Below are 18,571 nucleotides of genomic sequence, written 5' to 3'. Positions count from 1 at the left end.
AGAAAATGAAGGAAATTAGTGGTAAAAAAAGGTTTGTCTCCACCAAGGCTTGAACCCACGCCCTTATGGTCAGACATTCAAAATAATACCACTGGGCCAAGCCCCAGTTGGTGACTATAACGCGCCCGCAGTTAGCTTTGTTTCAAAATGAGTTAGAAATGTTTGAAAAATAAAAGAACCAAAAAGTCTGGGGCGAGGGGGATTCGAACCCCAGACTAGAGGCATGGGGAGACTAAGAGCGCATGTGAGGCCACTAGGGCAAACGATGAATTCGTTTTAAAAACGCATACCATTCAAAATAAAATAAACTTTGCCCTTAGATTTGAATTTGCGCGCAACAGCCATGGTCGTCTTCAACCTCAAGCTTGAAGATTTTGAATTTTCTAACTTGCTCAATTCTCAACCAAACAAGGCGATGTAAACATGGATTTCACTCTAAATTTCTTCACGAACTCAAATATGTAACTAACACAGATTTATATTAATTACATCTAATGAATTAACTATAAAACGTGAAGAACCCTAAAATTTGAAAATCAAATTAAATGACTATACTGAAAGATAAATGGATGATGATAGAGGGTTTTTAATCCTCTGATGATGCAGAATGAAATGGTATTGAGTTTTATCACAAAGAGTGCCTAAATTAAAGAGGTGGATTTCAAAAACTTACCTCTGAAACTGAAGGTCGTGATGATGATGGAGAGCTTCTGGCTTTGAGTGAATGATTGCAAAAGCTTCCTGGGACCTTGTTGATGCTATCTGGGCACTTGGATTGCTTTGAAAACCTCTGAACTGATCTACCTGACCCCTCTTGCTTGAGCTTCAAGTAGGAATTGAAGATGATGATTCTACAGCTACAGATGAGCTGCGACCATCTGGATAGCTTCACTACACTCCAAGGAAATTGTTTGAATGCTTGGACTTGCTTGACACCCTCTAATTTGTTCTACAGACCTCCAGCTGCTCGAGCTCCAAAATGAAAGTGACTATGGTGTTCTTGCACTTACATAAGTGATCCAGGTGCTTGGATCACTTCTAATGAACCTCCTTGAGATGTTAGAAAGCTTACTTTCAAAAGAAAAGCTCTGGTTTGAAGAATTCGATTCTTCTTGCCAAAGAACTCTTGAAAACTATAAGCAAGAGGGTGAGAAGGAGAAAGCAAGAATTAGAGTTGCTTTGGTGTGCCTAATACTGAGGAATGCACTTGTATTTATAGGCAAAGATCTTTGTACAGATTGAAGAGAGTAAGCTTGCTTAGCGAGGTAGCTTTGGTTTCTTGGCCATGAAGAAATTCAAGGAATCTTGCAAATGTAATGATGGAAAACTCGAGCTAGCCCCCCATACATTGATCTTATATGATCTTAGGGGACATTTATGATGCATAGGAGTGTTCCAATTGGTTGGTGAGAAGATTCCTTTGGTGATTCATCCATTTGCCATAAATTTCCAAATGTAATCATTACATAATCACATGTTCTTGTTTTGGGAATATTCTCCAATCCTCATGCCATGGTGAAAATGAATGCATGGCATCTTTACTTATGTGTTATGGGTCGTGTAGCATCAATTAGTGGAGTCATTTGCACAAATTTGCAAAGTTTCAAAATGGTACATGACCTATAATTTCACTTCATGAGCCCTAATTTGAATCATCATAACTCTTAGCTCAAAATGAATTTGGAGAAGGTTGAGCACAATTTGGAAATCCCTTAACATGTATTTCAATTCATTAGTTTGGAGTTTCTTCAAAATCATTTTGGAAAATTGTGAAAAACAGGCCCAGAGTTTGAAGAAAACTAGGTTAAAACACTTAGAATTTTTCTATGTTTTTTATGACCTATAACTTCCAAAGTTCATATCTCTTAAATGATTGATCTCTTGAAAAAATTTCCCTTGTGAGAAGTTGTTTTATTTGATGAGATCTAAAACTTTCATGTTGGAAGTTTTTTGAGTTGTGTAGGTGAAATTTTAAGATCCATGAACTAGGTCAAAATGCACTAGTTTGACTTTTTGTTGACTTTTTGATCCTTGATGAGTTTTCTTGATTTTATTCGGTTTAATGACTTCAATAATCATATGTTGATGATATTTATCCTTAAAAGTCATGTTTTGACCAATAATCTTAAAAGTAAAAGGTGATCTTGTACAGTTGACTTTTTCCAGATGAAGTGAAATCTTGGACTTTGGTAATGAATCAAGTTCTCCTCCTCAAATAAGTGATATGAATGGATTATATTAAGGTAATAGAAGTTATTGAGTCATGTTTTGAGTTTTGGATCCATGTCCTGATTAAAAGTTAACTGCCCAGGTGCATTAGGTCAAAAACCCTAATTGTCGACCAGATGAAATTGATGACTGTAGATCTTGAATTGAGGTACAATGCTAAATGGATATTGTTATATGGATCATTTGAAGATGATTGAATCCTTTGAGTGATGTCCTGGAGCTTTTAGGGTTTCCCAAATATGGTCCCTGATTTCAGTCCTTGATGGGCTCAAAACCCTAGTCTGGTGATCTGAGCAAACCTGAGTCTTGATGACTGGTTTCTAATCAATCATAGGTGAATGAATGAATCATTTGAGTCTTGTGATTGTTTTAGAGACCATTCCCTTTATTGATTGATCCTTTGCCTGAGCTCTTTGGTCTTTGAACATCCTCGATTAAGTACCAAATGAATAGGTGATTGCTCTGAGTACCTATCTTGAGTTTGATGAAATATTTGGAGGTATGACATCTCAGGGAGGGTCAAAATTAGGGTATGACACACACCAATTTGCTAGCTGTTGCAACACTCTCATTTGAACTAGGAGCCAAAACAAGTTCCAATTCCCACAAGTGGTTCCATTTCCATGATTTAAAACAACAAAAGGTTGTTAATCAACTGAAACGACCATTAACAAAAAATTCTATAAATTTATCCCAAGATATCATATCTAATATCAATATCGAACAAATCAGTCTATTCTTAAATCATAAGTTTGTAATTACTAATACAGTGCTGAAAAAAATGATGTTGCTAGAGCATTGTTCGTTTCACATGATTACTAACAATTACCGACGGGAACGATGGCTAAAGCCATAACATTCTTCTCTTCCAACTCTTCTCCAGATGGAACCGTATCATCCATATTCTAGTACTAAAATCAAAATGAAAGAAAAAACATTAGGGAAGGAAAAAGAAAGTATGCTAAATGTAAAACAACTGTAATATCCAAAAACAGAGCACACACAAAAAAACACAACAATTACCAAAAGACCACGTGGTGGTTGTACTGGTGGTGCTTCTACCACTACTATTACAAGTTCAGACTATGGAGGGGTGAGAGCGTATGCCTCTCCTGTACTTCTAGTTCCTTGTTATACTACTCAATAGCCAAAACTTCTTTTGGAAAGACAATTTGTTGTCAATGGATTGTTATAAATTAAAACTAAAGAATCACTTAGTAAAATTTCTTTAATAGAGCTTGAAGGAGGCACAACTTAAATCAGCTAAAAGCATTAGTTCATTAATATTGAAAATTTTGAATGTATTTGACCAAGAAAGTTTATTCATTAGCTTATTAACATTAAAAAGACATTGTCACTCATTCATACACAGTCATATTTAGAACCCAGGATTCAGTATATTTGATTATTCAAGCATTACAAACTAAGAAATTCCTATGAAGAAAAGAATCATAAAAAACATATGGTTTGAACTTATCACTGACCCACACATGGCGCTGTTGAGGATGAGATCGTTCCAAGGTAATCTGGTTCGGCGGAGTGAGGTAAAGCGCAATAGCTCCACTGAGAGATTCTGAGTAGAGAAAGGAATGAAGCGAGGGATCGAAGCGAGAGCGGAAGGATTCAAAGAAGAGGATACAGTCATCGTCGACAGGGTTGATTTCAGGGATATGAGTGATTAAACCGTCGAAGAAACCATAGCTTTGGTGATCGATGGCACAAGTGGCAAAACCGGCCTTAGCGAAGTAAACAGCAGTGAGTTAGATAGGCCAGTTGGACTCGCCGACGAAGCAATGGACAACGGCGAGGGTTCCGATGAGGTTAGTTGGAGAGAGAGGGAGAGAGAGAGAGAGAGAGAGAGAGAGAGAGAGAGAGAGAGAGAGAGAGAGAGAGAGATCCACCACTAAGTGAAGAGTTTGAGGCCTCTAGGGTTGGTAACATACTCAGAGGAGCGAGTCACTGAGTGGCGAGTGTAGAACTCGTCTGGAGTGAGGGTGCCGAAAGGGCTGTGGTTGTAAGTCGCTACAATTGAAATGAGCACTTTGGATCAAAGAAGACAAAGGGAAAGTTAATCTTCAACGAGAGAATAGGAAAGGAAAATTTTAGATCTAATGAGAGAAAAGAGAAAGTTCGACGGCTTTAGGGTTTTTTTGTCTTAATTTGGGGGAAAGGAGGGAGTGAATTGATTTGGGGGAAAAAGGAGTTAAAAGGTGGAAGAAATAAAAGGTGTTTTTTTTTCATTGGAGAGGGAAAATGAAAATTGAAAAATTCAATGGGGCGCACACACTTGAAATATTTTCCATCCGGTTAATTATAGTAAATTTATTGATTTATCAACTATAATTGAAGTTTTTTTATTTTTTTTATACAAAAAATTTCAGCATAAAAAATTAATTTTAATAAAAATATATATTTTTATAGTAAAAAATTAATTATTTAAGAAATTTTTAATATTATATTTGTCTAATTAAAATTTATGCGACAATATTATTATAAAGAAAATTAATTTAATTTTATATAAATAATATATTAGAGAGGGAATATTTCCCTCACAAAAATATCTAACACTTTATGAGAGAATTTGTGAGGGAAATATTGGAAAAAAATAACATCCATCTGAAATTCATTCACTAAATTTACTTTTATCAACTTTGTGAGGAATTTAATGAGGGATTTTTTATAACGGAAAATTTCCTCACAAATTTCTTCAGTAATTCTTGTCTATTTATGATTTATCAGTTATATAGTTTTCCCTCACTAAATCCTTCACAGTCATTGAAGGATTTATTTCCCCCATAAATTTCCGTCCCTAATTTGCATCTTTTAGTAGTGAATGTCAAATTCATGTAAACCAGTTTATATAATATTCAAATTAAAAATGGAAAACCAGTTTATATATTTTATTTTATTTATTCTTAATTAGTTAATTAGAGTGGTGATTAGTGAAGGAAAGAAGAACTTATTAAATTCATTGGGATGAACGATTGGTAATCTGTGTTTTGTTGTTTAACTGTTCTGGTGTAGCAATTCTTTTGAAGCAGATTTTGTCTTGGTTTTAGGGTATTTTATTTTAATTTATTTTAGTTGTGGTTGTAGAGTTCTAATACAAATTTATCATGGATTCAGATGTAATGTTTTTAGCACACCTTGTACTATTTAATTGAATTTTACTTTTTGGCTTTTTTAAAAAAATTGTGATGAAGGATTGGTGTTGGTGTTCGAATATAATAGGATAAAAAATGATGCGTGCCTATGAATTTTGTTCCCCTGCACTTTTTCGTCTCTTTAAATTAAGAAAGGTACAATTTTCTTATAAACCAATGTTGGTTGAAAACCTGTTTTAAACCAAATTGAAACTATTTTGCATTTTTAAATTGGTTATTATAAAAAAATGGTTTGGTTTTAAAACTAGAACCATTAAAATGGATTGGTTCTTGAAATTTGGTAACCATGCACACCCTTAGTTCTATGCAACTATGTGAGTAAAATAGAAGTGTTTATCTGTGAATTTGATAGTTGTCTAAGAGAGTTAAATAATAAGATAACTACGTTTTTGGTTGCAGGAATCTCCATCTAAAAAGTTTCAACCTTCAAAGAATGTAATTGGCTTTTGTACTTTTTATATGCACTCACATTTAGTATTCTAATTTTTAAGGTTGTTGCATCATTATTCTATGGAATTTATGAATCTTTTTTTGCAGACATAATTTAAGGCGAATCTACACAGCGAGATTCCCCAAATTTTGGCGTCGTGATTGGATAAACTGTCAGCAAAGCGGCAGGAAGTTGTGAAAATGAGCCTGAATTATTTCTTGTGAGGGAATATTTGAGTTTCAATGGTTCTCCACAACCATGTTATCAAATTGCAGAGCCATGGCCACAATGGCCGATATACATGGCGGTTTTTGGACTTGCTGCAATTTTAAATATTGGCCGCTATTGCAGGTTTTTCTGCCATAATCCACAATATTGTCCCAATAAACGACACGAAAAAGTACAGAAAAATTGTTTCCTGCAAATTTTTATCTCAAATCTACATGGATACAGAGTATTTCTAGTAGTAGTAACGATCCCAATGAATTCATGACACCGTAGCAACAGAAATTGCGAAAGACTTCAATTGGGTCCATTTTTTTAAAACCTTGTATCAACATAAGTTGTTATTTCTCTTCAAAATTAACGACACAGATAAGACGCCTTAGTATATATAGATAGGTAACAAAATACCACTACGAGTTGCTTAATTGCTTAATTTCAACACATATTTTCCTGATCGACAAGGTCCTAAATCTACTATTTTTTGTATTCAAGGGTTTATGTATTAGGTCTTTAAATTTATATTAACAACATTTAATTACTAATTTTATATTAGTAAGATAATTAATCTATTATAATTTAGCTATGGACCAGTAAGCATAATAGTTGGCTTAATAAACGAAAGTTGTTTGAAGTCAACTTTCCACACTTTTTAAAGCCTACTTATGATATGAATGTCTAACGGTTTTGTTCATCATACATAACACTGTAATAAATACTTATTGTAGAGAAATTTTAAAACTGTTTTCTATAGTATAACAATGACTCAGGCAATGGCTTGGGCTTTAACGGTTCAGACGTTGTTCTCAAAAGATTAAACACCATTTTTTTCACTTACAACACATTTGAGAAGTAAAATTTTCCTTTAATTACAACACAATTGAAGCATGTTTTAGCTTCTATCGGCCTTCTTGAATACTACTTTCAAGTTGCACACTTGAAGAAGCTGTGTTAGATAGGTTTTTACGTGTAAAAAAGGTTGGTTGTTTAGGAACTGATAGGAATGTAGTTTCATTGTCTAGCATGGTCACAACATTTGACATGTGTGGACGATCATCTGGCTCATCTTGTACGCATAAAAGTCCTATTTGTGAACACCTAATGATTTGGTAAGCATCATAAGTATCACATAGAGATGAATCCATTAAATCTTGGAGTTTTTCTTCTCTCCATAGTGTCCAGGCCTGGTATGAAGACAAATATCTCAATAAAAGTTCAATTGTAAAAGATAAGAAATGAATGTAAAGGGTGGAACATACATAACCCAAAAGGCTTGAAATTTCTCTAGTCCGATGAAATCCCATGTTCTTTTTTCCACTAATGATCTCAAGCAAGACAACACCAAAGCTGAAAACATCTGATTTTGTAGAGAATTGTCCTTCTAATGCATATTCGGGAGACATGTATCCACTGTACACAAAAGCCACATATATGCAAGTAGTGATTAGTACGTATCAAAACAAAGCATGTTGAGAGATTCATAATAACAATATTAGCTTAACATTATTTTTTTTCCAATAAAATAATTATATTTAAAAAATAATCCATATGTGTATGAGAAAGCCAAAAATAGGAGAAAAAATATTAAGAATTGAACTTACTATGTCCCGACAACTCTCTCAGTATTTGCTTCTGTTTCCTTGCCTCCAAATATTCTTGCCAATCCAAAATCGGATATTTTTGGTTGCATCTCCTTGTCTAGAAGAATGTTGCTAGTTTTTAAATCTCGATGAATAACTCTAAGTCTAGAGTCTTGATGAAGATAGAGTAGTCCACGAGCAATTCCGAGAATTATATCAAACCGCATTGGCCAATCCAAAATTATGCTTTTTGCAGGATCTTCGAATATTTTAGTTTTCCATTAAAAAAAAATCAATATTTGGTATAAATAAAACACTTAAAAACCACATCTAATAAAAAAAGAGATTTAGGAACCAACCGAAGATCAATAAGTCCAAACTCTTATTAGGCATATATTCATAGAGTAGAATTTTTTCTTCTCCCTTTATGCAATAGCCGCGTAATTTAACAAGATTTCGATGTTGGAGTTTGGCAATCAAAATAACTTCATTCTTAAATTCCTGTAAACCTTGTGATGACACACTTGAAAGCCTCTTCACTGCAATTTCTTGACCACCTTGTAGTGTACCCTAAACAAAAAAATTGAGACACTATATTAAAACTAGATAGTAATGATGTTAGTGCATTATAATTTCTGATAACAAGGTAACTTGTTAAAATTGTAATAAATGATGGTATATTTCATTAATTCTCAAAAGATAAATTACAACATTTATATAACTTGTTGGTTAAGTAATCAACCTAACTAATTAACTAACCATAGTTAGTTAGTTAGTTTGTTAATTTAAGCTAGTAACAAAATTAGTCTCAAACTAACTAGCTAAGGTATATACACACACAAGTCTATAGTGTATATATATATATATATATATATATATATATATATATATATATATATATATATATATATATATATATATATATATATATATATATATATATGAAATTAACTACTTTATTTCAGTATATATCCATACAAGTGTATAGTATAACTACTTCACTATACTATTTACATGCACATGTGTATAGTAAATCTACTTTAGTGAACTATATACCCGCACAAGTATATAGTATAAATGAGATGAACTATATATCTGTGCGGATGTATTAATGGAAATGCTATGTTCAGGATTTATCAAACAACAATCTCCCATAATACTAAACATATATTATTCCTAGTTGTTCCTTCAAATACACATAGTAATACAACACACATCTTCCTCCCCTTCTCTTCAAGGCTATTTTTCCAAATTAAATCATCATGATCATCACCGATAACTATTTTTTATTTGTACAATAGGAAATGGAGCCTTATTTTACATGAAAACATAGCATGAGGTGCTTCTTCTATAAGTTTTTTCACCACACCAATCTATATTTGAATAGCTTGTCCATTATGCCTTTTTCTTATTCACATTAGATAAAAAATAGTATGCTTAGCAACATGGTTCCTTTTATGTACCTTAGTATTCTCCTTACAACCACTTGGTGTGAGTTATTAGACTCACTCGTGAACCTAATAGTAATACTTACTGCATAGAAGATGTTAGGTTTTCTATTGCATAAGTACCTCAATGATCCCAAAATATGTTTGTAGATGATTTTTTCTACCTTATCTTTATCAATGTTAGTGCATTTAGCATCAAGTTTTTCATATAAACCTTCATTCCGAACAGGTTCTTTAAAAAAATTACTAATATCACTCGCTTTATCTAGTGTGTCTTGTCACTTCCAAATCTCTCTATCATTGAAAATCACATTTATGCTGATGTACACCATCTTATCCATATGATTGTATAATTTATAAGCAAATATATGGAATGATATTTTATGAATGCCATGCTATCATTTTTGTCATCCATATTTTTATTTGACAAGTATGTACTTGAAACATACTGATCCAAACATATTGAGATATTTCACACTTGACTTTCTTCCACAATAAGCTTCTTTAGACATTTTCATCTTCAACTTCTCGGAGGATCATTTGTTTTATATATATATATATATATATATATATATATATATATATATATATGTGTGTGTGTGTGTGTGTGTGTGTGTGTGTGTGTGTGTGTGTGTGTGTGTGATTTTGTTGATTGCTTTTATAATATATGAGGCATGTTCTTGTGATTTAGCATACTTCTGACCATGTTTCTTCTCTCTCTTATACCATTATGTTAAAGATAATATGGTTAGGTAACTTCATGTCTTATACTCTCCACTACCATTTGTCCTCAAAACTTTTATTACATTCCCACACTCCTTCTCAGGCAAGGTTTTGAAATTCTTGAACACTTCAAGTACTCCACTTTTAAATTTGATGGTATACAACCACAATATTCTAGTATGTTCATTAACAAAACATATGAAATGATTGCTTCCTAGAGATGATACTTCATAAATACACATATATATCATAGTGCAAAACCTCTAGTGATTCATTTGATCTCTTGGGTATGTCTAAAGCTTTGCTTACCCTATACTTAATAGGTTACACATCATCCCGAGAACATAGAGTATCTTTTAAATAAGTGCATTCTTCCCATCCTTTCTTTTGATAACAATGTCACATATGCCTTTCAGTGCATAGTAACTACTATTTGCAAGTCTGACATGTTTTCTTGCTTGAGTCAAAAGGTGCGAGTCATTCCCTGTGCCCAGTCCTATGATTTGAACATCCTGAATTAAGACACCTTAACTCACACATAGGATTTCCGTAACGGATTTTGGCAATTAATAAAACAACTTCTGAATCATAGATATCATCATGAGCTATATGGGCATGTGATTCTTCTTCCCATATTTCTTTTGCCAACATTCATCATCAAAATAACCAAGCTTTTCATAACTATACCATTGCACCTTTCTCTTATCAAATTCTTTCTTCTTTGATTGGTTGGTTCCAAAGCCTCCCCTCTCTTGGAGGACTAAACTTTATCATCAACCATTGTTGGACCAATTTGCGTTCTTCAATTTTTCTTTTTGAACTTCATGTCATGACCATTTTTCTTCATCACCAAAAATGACAAGACATCTTGAACTGATCTCTTAGTCCCTCTATCAATCATATTTAGTTCATGATCCTTTAATGAAGTATGAGTTATTTTATCTTCCTGGTCTTCAAATATTTGGATTCTCGAATTTTATAAAACCAAATCTTGAACTCAAAGCTTATATCACTTTCTTAACCACTTGGTGATTAGTGATAGTCTTACCACATGTTTTCATTTGATTCACCACTATAATCAATTTTGAAAAGTAACCAATTATCTTTTCATTGTCTTCCATAGGCATTAGATCATACTTTCTCCTTAAAGATTGAAGCTTCGCATTTTCTTCACCATCATGGTACGTACTTCTCTAGGATATCTCATGCCTCCTTTGATTTTGATACCTTTGAAATCTTTTCAAAATGATGATCGTCCCAATATTTTTAATATAGAACAAAGTCTTGCAATCTTTCTTCTTCGAACCTTTATATGTGACTTTGTGTGCATATGTGGGTTCTTCACCCAGTTCTTCATAGTCATTATTTACAATCTCAATCACATCTTGAGATTCACGCGATGACTTCATTAAGGCACTCCATCTTTTCCCAGTTACATCCATCAAGTATCAAGATGTTCGATGGAAATCTATCATTTGTATTCATGTTTGTTGCAAGAACCCTTGAAAAATTAACACACTTCACCAAGGATTTCCCAATTTAGTGATCCCCTCACAATTCTCTTGTGTTTCCATTTGACAGAACCAAACCCTTGATGTCAGTTGTTAACACAACGAGATTTCTAGTGCAACAAAGTAACTTATTAAAATTGTACCAACTAGTGGCATATTTCTTTAGTTCTCAAAACAAAATTTACAACATCTATATAGCTTGTTCGTTAAGTATTCAACCTAATTAATTAACCACTTGTTAGTTAGTTAGTTTAAGCTAATAAACATACTTACTTATAAACTAACTAATAATATTTTATACTTACACGAATGTATAGTATATATGCGAAACTAACTATTTCACTTAACTATATACTCGTTCTGGTGTATAGTACACTATCCATAGTATACCACATACCTGGATGGATGTATAGCAAAGATGAAAATGCTATGTTTAGTAATTATCAAACAAAATTCCCCCATAAACAAACTTTACATGAAAGATAAAATGGAGGGAAAATCAATCACCTTATAAACTGGTCCATAACCACCTTTACCAAGCTTATTTGCATCTGAAAAATTATTAGTTGCCGTCACTATGGTCTCAAAATCAAAGTAAGGAACCTCTATTCCTTCATTATCATTCTCTTCCAACCCCTCCATGTCTATCAAGTCCTTCACATGCCTTTCACTGTCGGTGAAGTGCCCTCTAATGTTTCTCTGAATGCTTTCCTTGTCTAAATCATATAAGGAAAATATTAGACAAGATTGAACATTTGAACTCACATAGATTCAAAAATTTGAAAAACGATAATTAAAATAAGAAAAGAATAACCACCTTGCTTAACCATAAGAGCTATTCTCCGTCTGCATACATAAACCAAAATAACGATGCATGCTAGAATAACCACACTCGGAAGAGTTAAGCCAAGAATCAAAGAGAAAGAAGAGCTTGCTTTTGTGGAGTGTTTTGTAGCATTAGGAAATGATCCATGTTCTGAAGAATCTGCTGAGAACAAATTAACCCTTGTTTAACTTCAAACTTAACTTTAAATTTTAGCAAAATAAGGAAATTCACAATATTGTTACGTGATTATAATTATAAATACTTACTGTTGGTACAAGTTAAAAACTCGCCACTCCAATGATAGTTTGCATTGCAAAGACACTTTCCTTCACTGCAAGTAGAATGTTTCCAACCAAGGCAATCAGCAGAGTTATCACATATGGGTTCTTTGGAAGGCGCTTCCCAACTAACTTCCACCTGTTTAGAGCATAGTTGGTCACTAGACAGGCCAAATGGTGAAGAAACCTTTAGATTTCCCACACTCTTCGAACCTTCACAATATCGATTAATCAAACTATCTTTGACCTCTTGATAAATGGTAAACGTTCTTGAACTGGGGTTTACACGAATAACTCTGTAATTAATGTTGCTGTTGGTGTTGTTGGTATTGTTGGTATTGTTGCTGAAGCTGAGTTGACCCATGGAGGTGTTGCATCTAAAATTGAAGTATCTGGGGTCTCCACATTTGGATCCGGTGCTGAGAGGATAAGGAACTATGTTTGTACCACAAGGCTCACAAGTTCTTGGAGTTGGTGCTGCAAAAGTGAATAACATGTCATGAATCTTTACAATTATATATAGACCAAATGTGAAGTATATCTCTAATTGTATCATAAATACCTATGTCTGATTTATCTACTAGGACATAGAGTCTGCGGTCATCCTCCCAATTAGTATAGTTTTCTTTAAGAGTAGTTAAATTGTGTGTCCAGATCCAACAGTTTGATGGATTATTAGCAGTACGCTGGTGTTCAGTAGGAAGTGGAGCATATGAGTAAGCTTGGCACTGGGGACACATCCCAACGCACATAGATGTGCAATTTTCTTCGTATTCTACCATTTTCTTTATATCCGGCCTTCCTGTTTTAATCATGGTCAAGTTCAAAAACGCCGTGTCATTTCCAGTACACGGTGCTGATTTTCTCCTCGTACAACTTGCCTCGTCTAATAGAGGATAATCTCCATCTCCCAGATTATCATTATCGAATCCAGGTAAGCATTTACATGGGGAGTCACCATCGTTGTCGTTGCAGCTAGCAAAGTTTCCACAATAATTATATCGCAAACAATTGGTTTTTGGCTGCTTCCATCTGCCCGACGGTTCAACTTCCAACAAATTGACATCCGCCAACTGAATCATACCTGTAGAATCGAGGAACAACCTTGTATTCCCGTATTGCCATCTAAGTAAACTGAAGTTGGTCAACAAGCTGTAAACCTCTGAGCTGATGTCATCCAATTTATCATTATTTACTTTGTAATTCCTTGTCTCGTAAAATTCGCTCTCCCAATAAATTTGGTCTCGGTTCAAGATTATGAAACGGATGCCCCCTATTCCTTCCATCTTAAAACTGAAATTCCCACTTCCTGGGTCATCGTCACCTTTCCAACTAGTTAATTTCAGATTCCTATCCATCTTCATACCTGGTAGGAACGTGTCAGATGGATTTTCAAAGCTCTCCCATAGTTTCACTTCCTTGTCTTCATCATCATATAACACAAGGTTACCAGAATCCATGAGTTTCAGTATCATATTTTTTGGCGAAGAATTAGAAAAGACTTTGACTTTGGATTTGGAACTGGAATTGGATGACCAGTAGGTTTTGTTATTACCGGATGTGTCTTCAACTACAAGATTCCCATCCCCAGCTATTTTAAAAACTCCAGTTGAACCAACAGCTACAGGGTTGTCTCTGTTGGCAACCCACACAACTATTTGTTTTTGAGGTTGTTCTAACCCCTCTTGCATGCGATACCATATGCCTAAGTAGTTTTGTGAACCACCGGTGATGCTAGGAGTAAAAAAGCCTAGTTCAAATATTTTTCCAGCTGAAACAAGGTTGGTGTCATCGCCTATGATCTTCTGGCCAGCTTTCAAAGTGTCCCCTGCGAAACACGTTGGAGAAGAACATATTAGAAACCAAAAAGCATACATGTTGAAGAAGCGAAAAACAGTTGTCATCTTATTTGACCTGAAACTTCTCAGATCAAACGTCTCTTGGAGCCTTCCACACTCACATACTATTGCTACCTACCATTTTAGTTTGACCTTTTCATTTCAGCTAGTTGTTTTTTATCCAGGCCCAACTTATTCACCGACAGGAATAATAGTTAGACCACTCGTGGTTTTCGTGGTTTTGAATATCTTTTTTAAGAGTAATGCTATCCTTACACACATATTTTACACTAATATTTACACCAAATACTATTTACCGTATTTATACGGTAAACAGTGTTTTTTAAAATAAAATAATAATATTTATTTTAATTTTTAAAATTACAGATGACAATATTCATGTACGGACGTCCATTAACCAACTTCATTACTGCATTAACCAAGTTTTTACACTGCATTAACCAAGTTTGATGACGGTTAAAAATTATTTTTAATACCTGGATGTTGCATTAACCAACTTCATTACTGCGTTAACCAAATGTTTACACTGCATTAACCAAATTTGGTGACTACTGTAAAGTACTGTTCATGGGTGAAAGAATAGCATTACTCAAATTTGGTTAATGCAGTGTAAAAACTTGGTTAATGCAGTAATGAAGTTGGTTAATGCAACATCCAGGTATTAAAAATAACTTTTAGCAGTCACCAAACTTGGTTAATGCAGTGTAAAAACTTGGTTAATGCAGTAATGAAGGTGTTTAATACAACACCCAGGTATTAAAAAATAATTTTTAGAAGTCATCAAACTTGGTTAATGCAGTGTAAAAACTTGGTTAATACAGTAATGAAGTTGGTTAATGGACGTTCGTACATGAACAACGTCGTCTGTAATTTTGAAAATAATTTTTTTTTATAAATATTATTATTTTATTTTAAAAAACATTGTTTACCGTATAAATACGATGAACAGTGTTTGGTGTAAGTATTGGTATAAAATATGAGTGTAAGAATAGCATTACTCATTTTTTAATAGTTAATGCTTACTATGATGATTGAATGAAATGGATTAATTTCTGTTGAATGAGAAATGAGTGGGTCCCGTCCAAGTAAAAAAGCCTAGTTCATATTTTTTTCCTAGCTCAACCGATTAGTGTATTGTATTAAATTTAAAGGTTTTTTTAATTTTATTTATTTTAATAATGACTATCCTTATATCTCGTCTTTATTATTTGCAAATAAAAAAAATTATTAAGAATATAAAATTAGAAAAATAAAATTGAAATAAATTATTATATTAGGAAAAAATTAAAATAAAATATTTAAGTCTTTATTATTTCAATTTAATTTCAATCGACAATTGTTATTAATATATAATCACAAAAACATAAAAGAAAATAAAAATATGAAATAAAAGTGGTGGGATAGGATGTTGAATTTTATTACACAAAAATTATTGTAGTGAGTAAAAGATGAATGAGTGTTGAATTATTAGGTGGACGAGAGAAGATGATGTGGAGTGTAAAAAGTGAAAAAGGAGGGTGTTGAATATGTAAATCATTGTAAATAGTCTTATATGTGGATTCTCAAAGAAAATTTCAAGAGAAATAACATATTTATTATTGAAATAAAATTTTTAATGTTGTTAATAAAATTTTTATAATTATTTTTAGGATTAAATATGATTTTCATCTTTATAACTAGTTTAAAATTTTTTTATCTCTATAAAATAAATAACATCTTTAAGTTCATAAACAAAAATTTATGCATACAGTTTTAATCTTTGTTATTTTCAAAAAAATTTAAACTGTTTAATTATTTATTAATTTTTAATTTTTGAATAATTTTTTCATACATGTTCAGAATACTGTAAAATATTTTCTTACGAAATTTTAGAACTTTTTAAAATATAAGAATTAAATATGAAAATTTTTAAAATTTTTAAAAAATAATGATAAGATTAATGAAAATCTCGACTTTAAAATTAAATTTTGAGTTCTTTTTTTTTTCAAGAAACTTTTTAAAACATTATAAACATATGTGCAAGATAAACATTCAAAAATAGAAATTGGTTTAATAGTAGAGACTAAAATTACTTGCATAGTAATTTTGTAGGGACCAAAACATGTCATTTAGTTGTATAGGGACCAAAAACATATTTAACCTTTATCTTTATTAGCAATATTTGGGTCATTAATCAAACTTATTGATATTATAATGGTCTATTTAAGAAAAGTATTAGTTGTACAATTTTCACAACATTAAAAATATATAAGATATTAAGATGTATATTTTTCATTGTAGAATAAGCTTTGTTTTTATTTTCCAAGTAAATCTTAGAGATGTTTATATAGGTTATCCGATCTGCGACGAACTGTCCGTTGAAGACTCGAATTTTATGTGAGTTAAACTAATAAACTCGGTTTATAAATAAGCTACATTGTTGTTGAAACCGGACTTTTTGTAGGTTACGATTTTTTAGACCCCAAATATTTAGTTGCTCAAGTTAGTAACTGAATGAGGAAGAGAGGAATGTTTTAGGTTTTAAAGAGTGTATACATTGATTACGATGTTTGTCCCCTTTTATAGGTGAATTCTAAGGTTTTCTTGAATCTAGATCTTCCTGTGTAGGCCAAATTACATAGTATTACTCATTATGACATCTAACAGTCCTTACTCTATCACTTACTTTGATCATGTGCATTCTTAGTGGTAAACTATAACACCCCGAAAATCTAAATTAATTATTTAATTAGTTATTGAATAAATTTAGCGTGATTATACGAGTCCTTATGAAGTATATGATGTTTTGGTGATGATATGTGATGTTTTGGTGATTTATGTGATGTTCATGTTGTTAGAACAAGAAATGTTCTGATCAATATTCTTAGTTTTGATGATAACATTATTTATGAATTTTGTATAAGAGAATGTGGTACTCTAATTATTCACGTTTTCCATTTCAGGAAAAGTATAAAAGAGTATGCACAAAATCATCGCTCAGAGGCTCTGACCCAAAAGTTCTGGAGTGCTTCATCAAAACATGGTCTGGCAGACATCAGAAGATGGTCCTGCAGAATTAGAACATGAACTAGAAAGCATCAGAAGATGGCAGTTTGAAGTAAAGCTCTGAAGATTTGATGGTATCACGCTCAAAGCACTTCTAAAGTCTGAAGACAGAAGTTGCATCTGTACCAAAGTTGAAGACTCTGATATTCAAATGTCTATTCTACATATTCTGAGTCTAGAAGAAAGTACAAGATGAAAAGGCTATAACGTCAAATCTCTGACTGATAAAAGGAATGTTAGAAGCTACAAAAGGCAAAGTCAGTAAAAGTCGTGAAAGCATAGCTCGAGGTAGTTGACAAAAGTGTGAAACATTAATTGCAGCAGTGTACTATTCAGGCAAAGCATTAAATGCTCCTAACGGTCACTTTTCCTCAGCGCCTATAAATAGAAGTTCTGATTCAGAAGCAGCTAACGAACTCTTGCGTAAAAGAACCAAAACCCTGTCAAACTGAAATCAAACAAAACAAAGAAGAACTTCATCTTCAACCTCACAACTTTGTAATATCTTAGTGAGAGTTAGATCTTAAAATTAAGAGAAAAATCACTTTGTGATTGTCATACCCCAAAATTTGCCTTCTTCACCCCATCTACAATTAGGGTTCTATCCAAACAATATTCCATAAGTCAAGGGCTTCTTGAGGCTAGGGTTGAGGTTCTCTTAAAAAGATCAATAAGATAAGGTTCTCAATCAAAGTTATATGATTCATAATGACCTAAGATAGCTCCATGGCAAAAAGTCAAAGCTCAACTCCAAAAGTTACCTGCTCAAACAAACTCCAAGATTCACAGTCAACTGATTAAACCTAAAAGTCAACCACAATCAAAGCATGGTCCAAACCTCTGATCATTGATCAAACATCAAGTATAGAAGTGTATATCCATCATTTGATCAAAATTTGATCATGATTTATCAGTAGAAACTCAGAGATGAACAAATACAAAAAGGTTCAAATTAGGGTTTCTCCAGGAGAAAGTCAACTCAACTTTGACTGGCCATAACTTTCACATGGAACATCAAAAATTCCCCACTCAAAGCCTATTTGGAAGGAAATTGGGTTCCCTACGACTTTGTCTCTCACAAGCCAAGGATAGAAATGCTTCATTTGAGAGGTATAATGCAAAAGAGTATAGGTCCTTTTCAAGCATCCTTCAAAAAACAGTTTTTTGTCAAAAAGGATATGATCAAGATAAAAGCTCCAAATGAAAAATATGTTCCAAAGTGGCTTATAGAGCACCTCTTGAGGTTTCCAAAAAGT

General features: G+C 32.9%; 1 protein-coding gene and 1 pseudogene across 2 annotated transcripts; both read right to left on the bottom strand.

The window, feature by feature from the left end:
- Positions 1–3,638: 3,638 nt before the first annotated feature.
- Positions 3,639–4,532, bottom strand: LOC131604765 (uncharacterized; annotated as a pseudogene).
- A 2,049-nt stretch (positions 4,533–6,581) lies between these two features.
- On the bottom strand, positions 6,582–14,380 carry LOC131601723 (G-type lectin S-receptor-like serine/threonine-protein kinase At4g03230). 2 transcript variants are annotated; one of them, XM_058873594.1, is made up of 8 exons: positions 12,974–14,380; positions 12,400–12,888; positions 12,125–12,295; positions 11,815–12,023; positions 7,985–8,195; positions 7,647–7,884; positions 7,305–7,455; positions 6,582–7,229 (listed from the first exon to the last, which is right to left on the bottom strand). In XM_058873594.1, exons 1-8 carry the CDS (start codon positions 14,313–14,315, stop codon positions 6,945–6,947), a joined length of 3,096 nt encoding a protein of 1,031 aa, XP_058729577.1. In that variant the 5' UTR covers positions 14,316–14,380; the 3' UTR covers positions 6,582–6,944. The 2 variants fall into 2 exon arrangements, with proteins under 2 accessions (XP_058729577.1, XP_058729578.1); XM_058873595.1 differs by having other exon boundaries at positions 12,125–12,292.
- Between the last annotated feature and the right edge of the window lie 4,191 nt (positions 14,381–18,571).

Source organism: Vicia villosa, linkage group LG5, assembly GCF_029867415.1.
Source record: "Vicia villosa cultivar HV-30 ecotype Madison, WI linkage group LG5, Vvil1.0, whole genome shotgun sequence".
NCBI classification, from domain to species: domain Eukaryota; kingdom Viridiplantae; phylum Streptophyta; class Magnoliopsida; order Fabales; family Fabaceae; genus Vicia; species Vicia villosa.
Note: the sequence above shows the minus strand (reverse complement) of the source record. Positions and strands in the feature narration are given on the sequence as shown.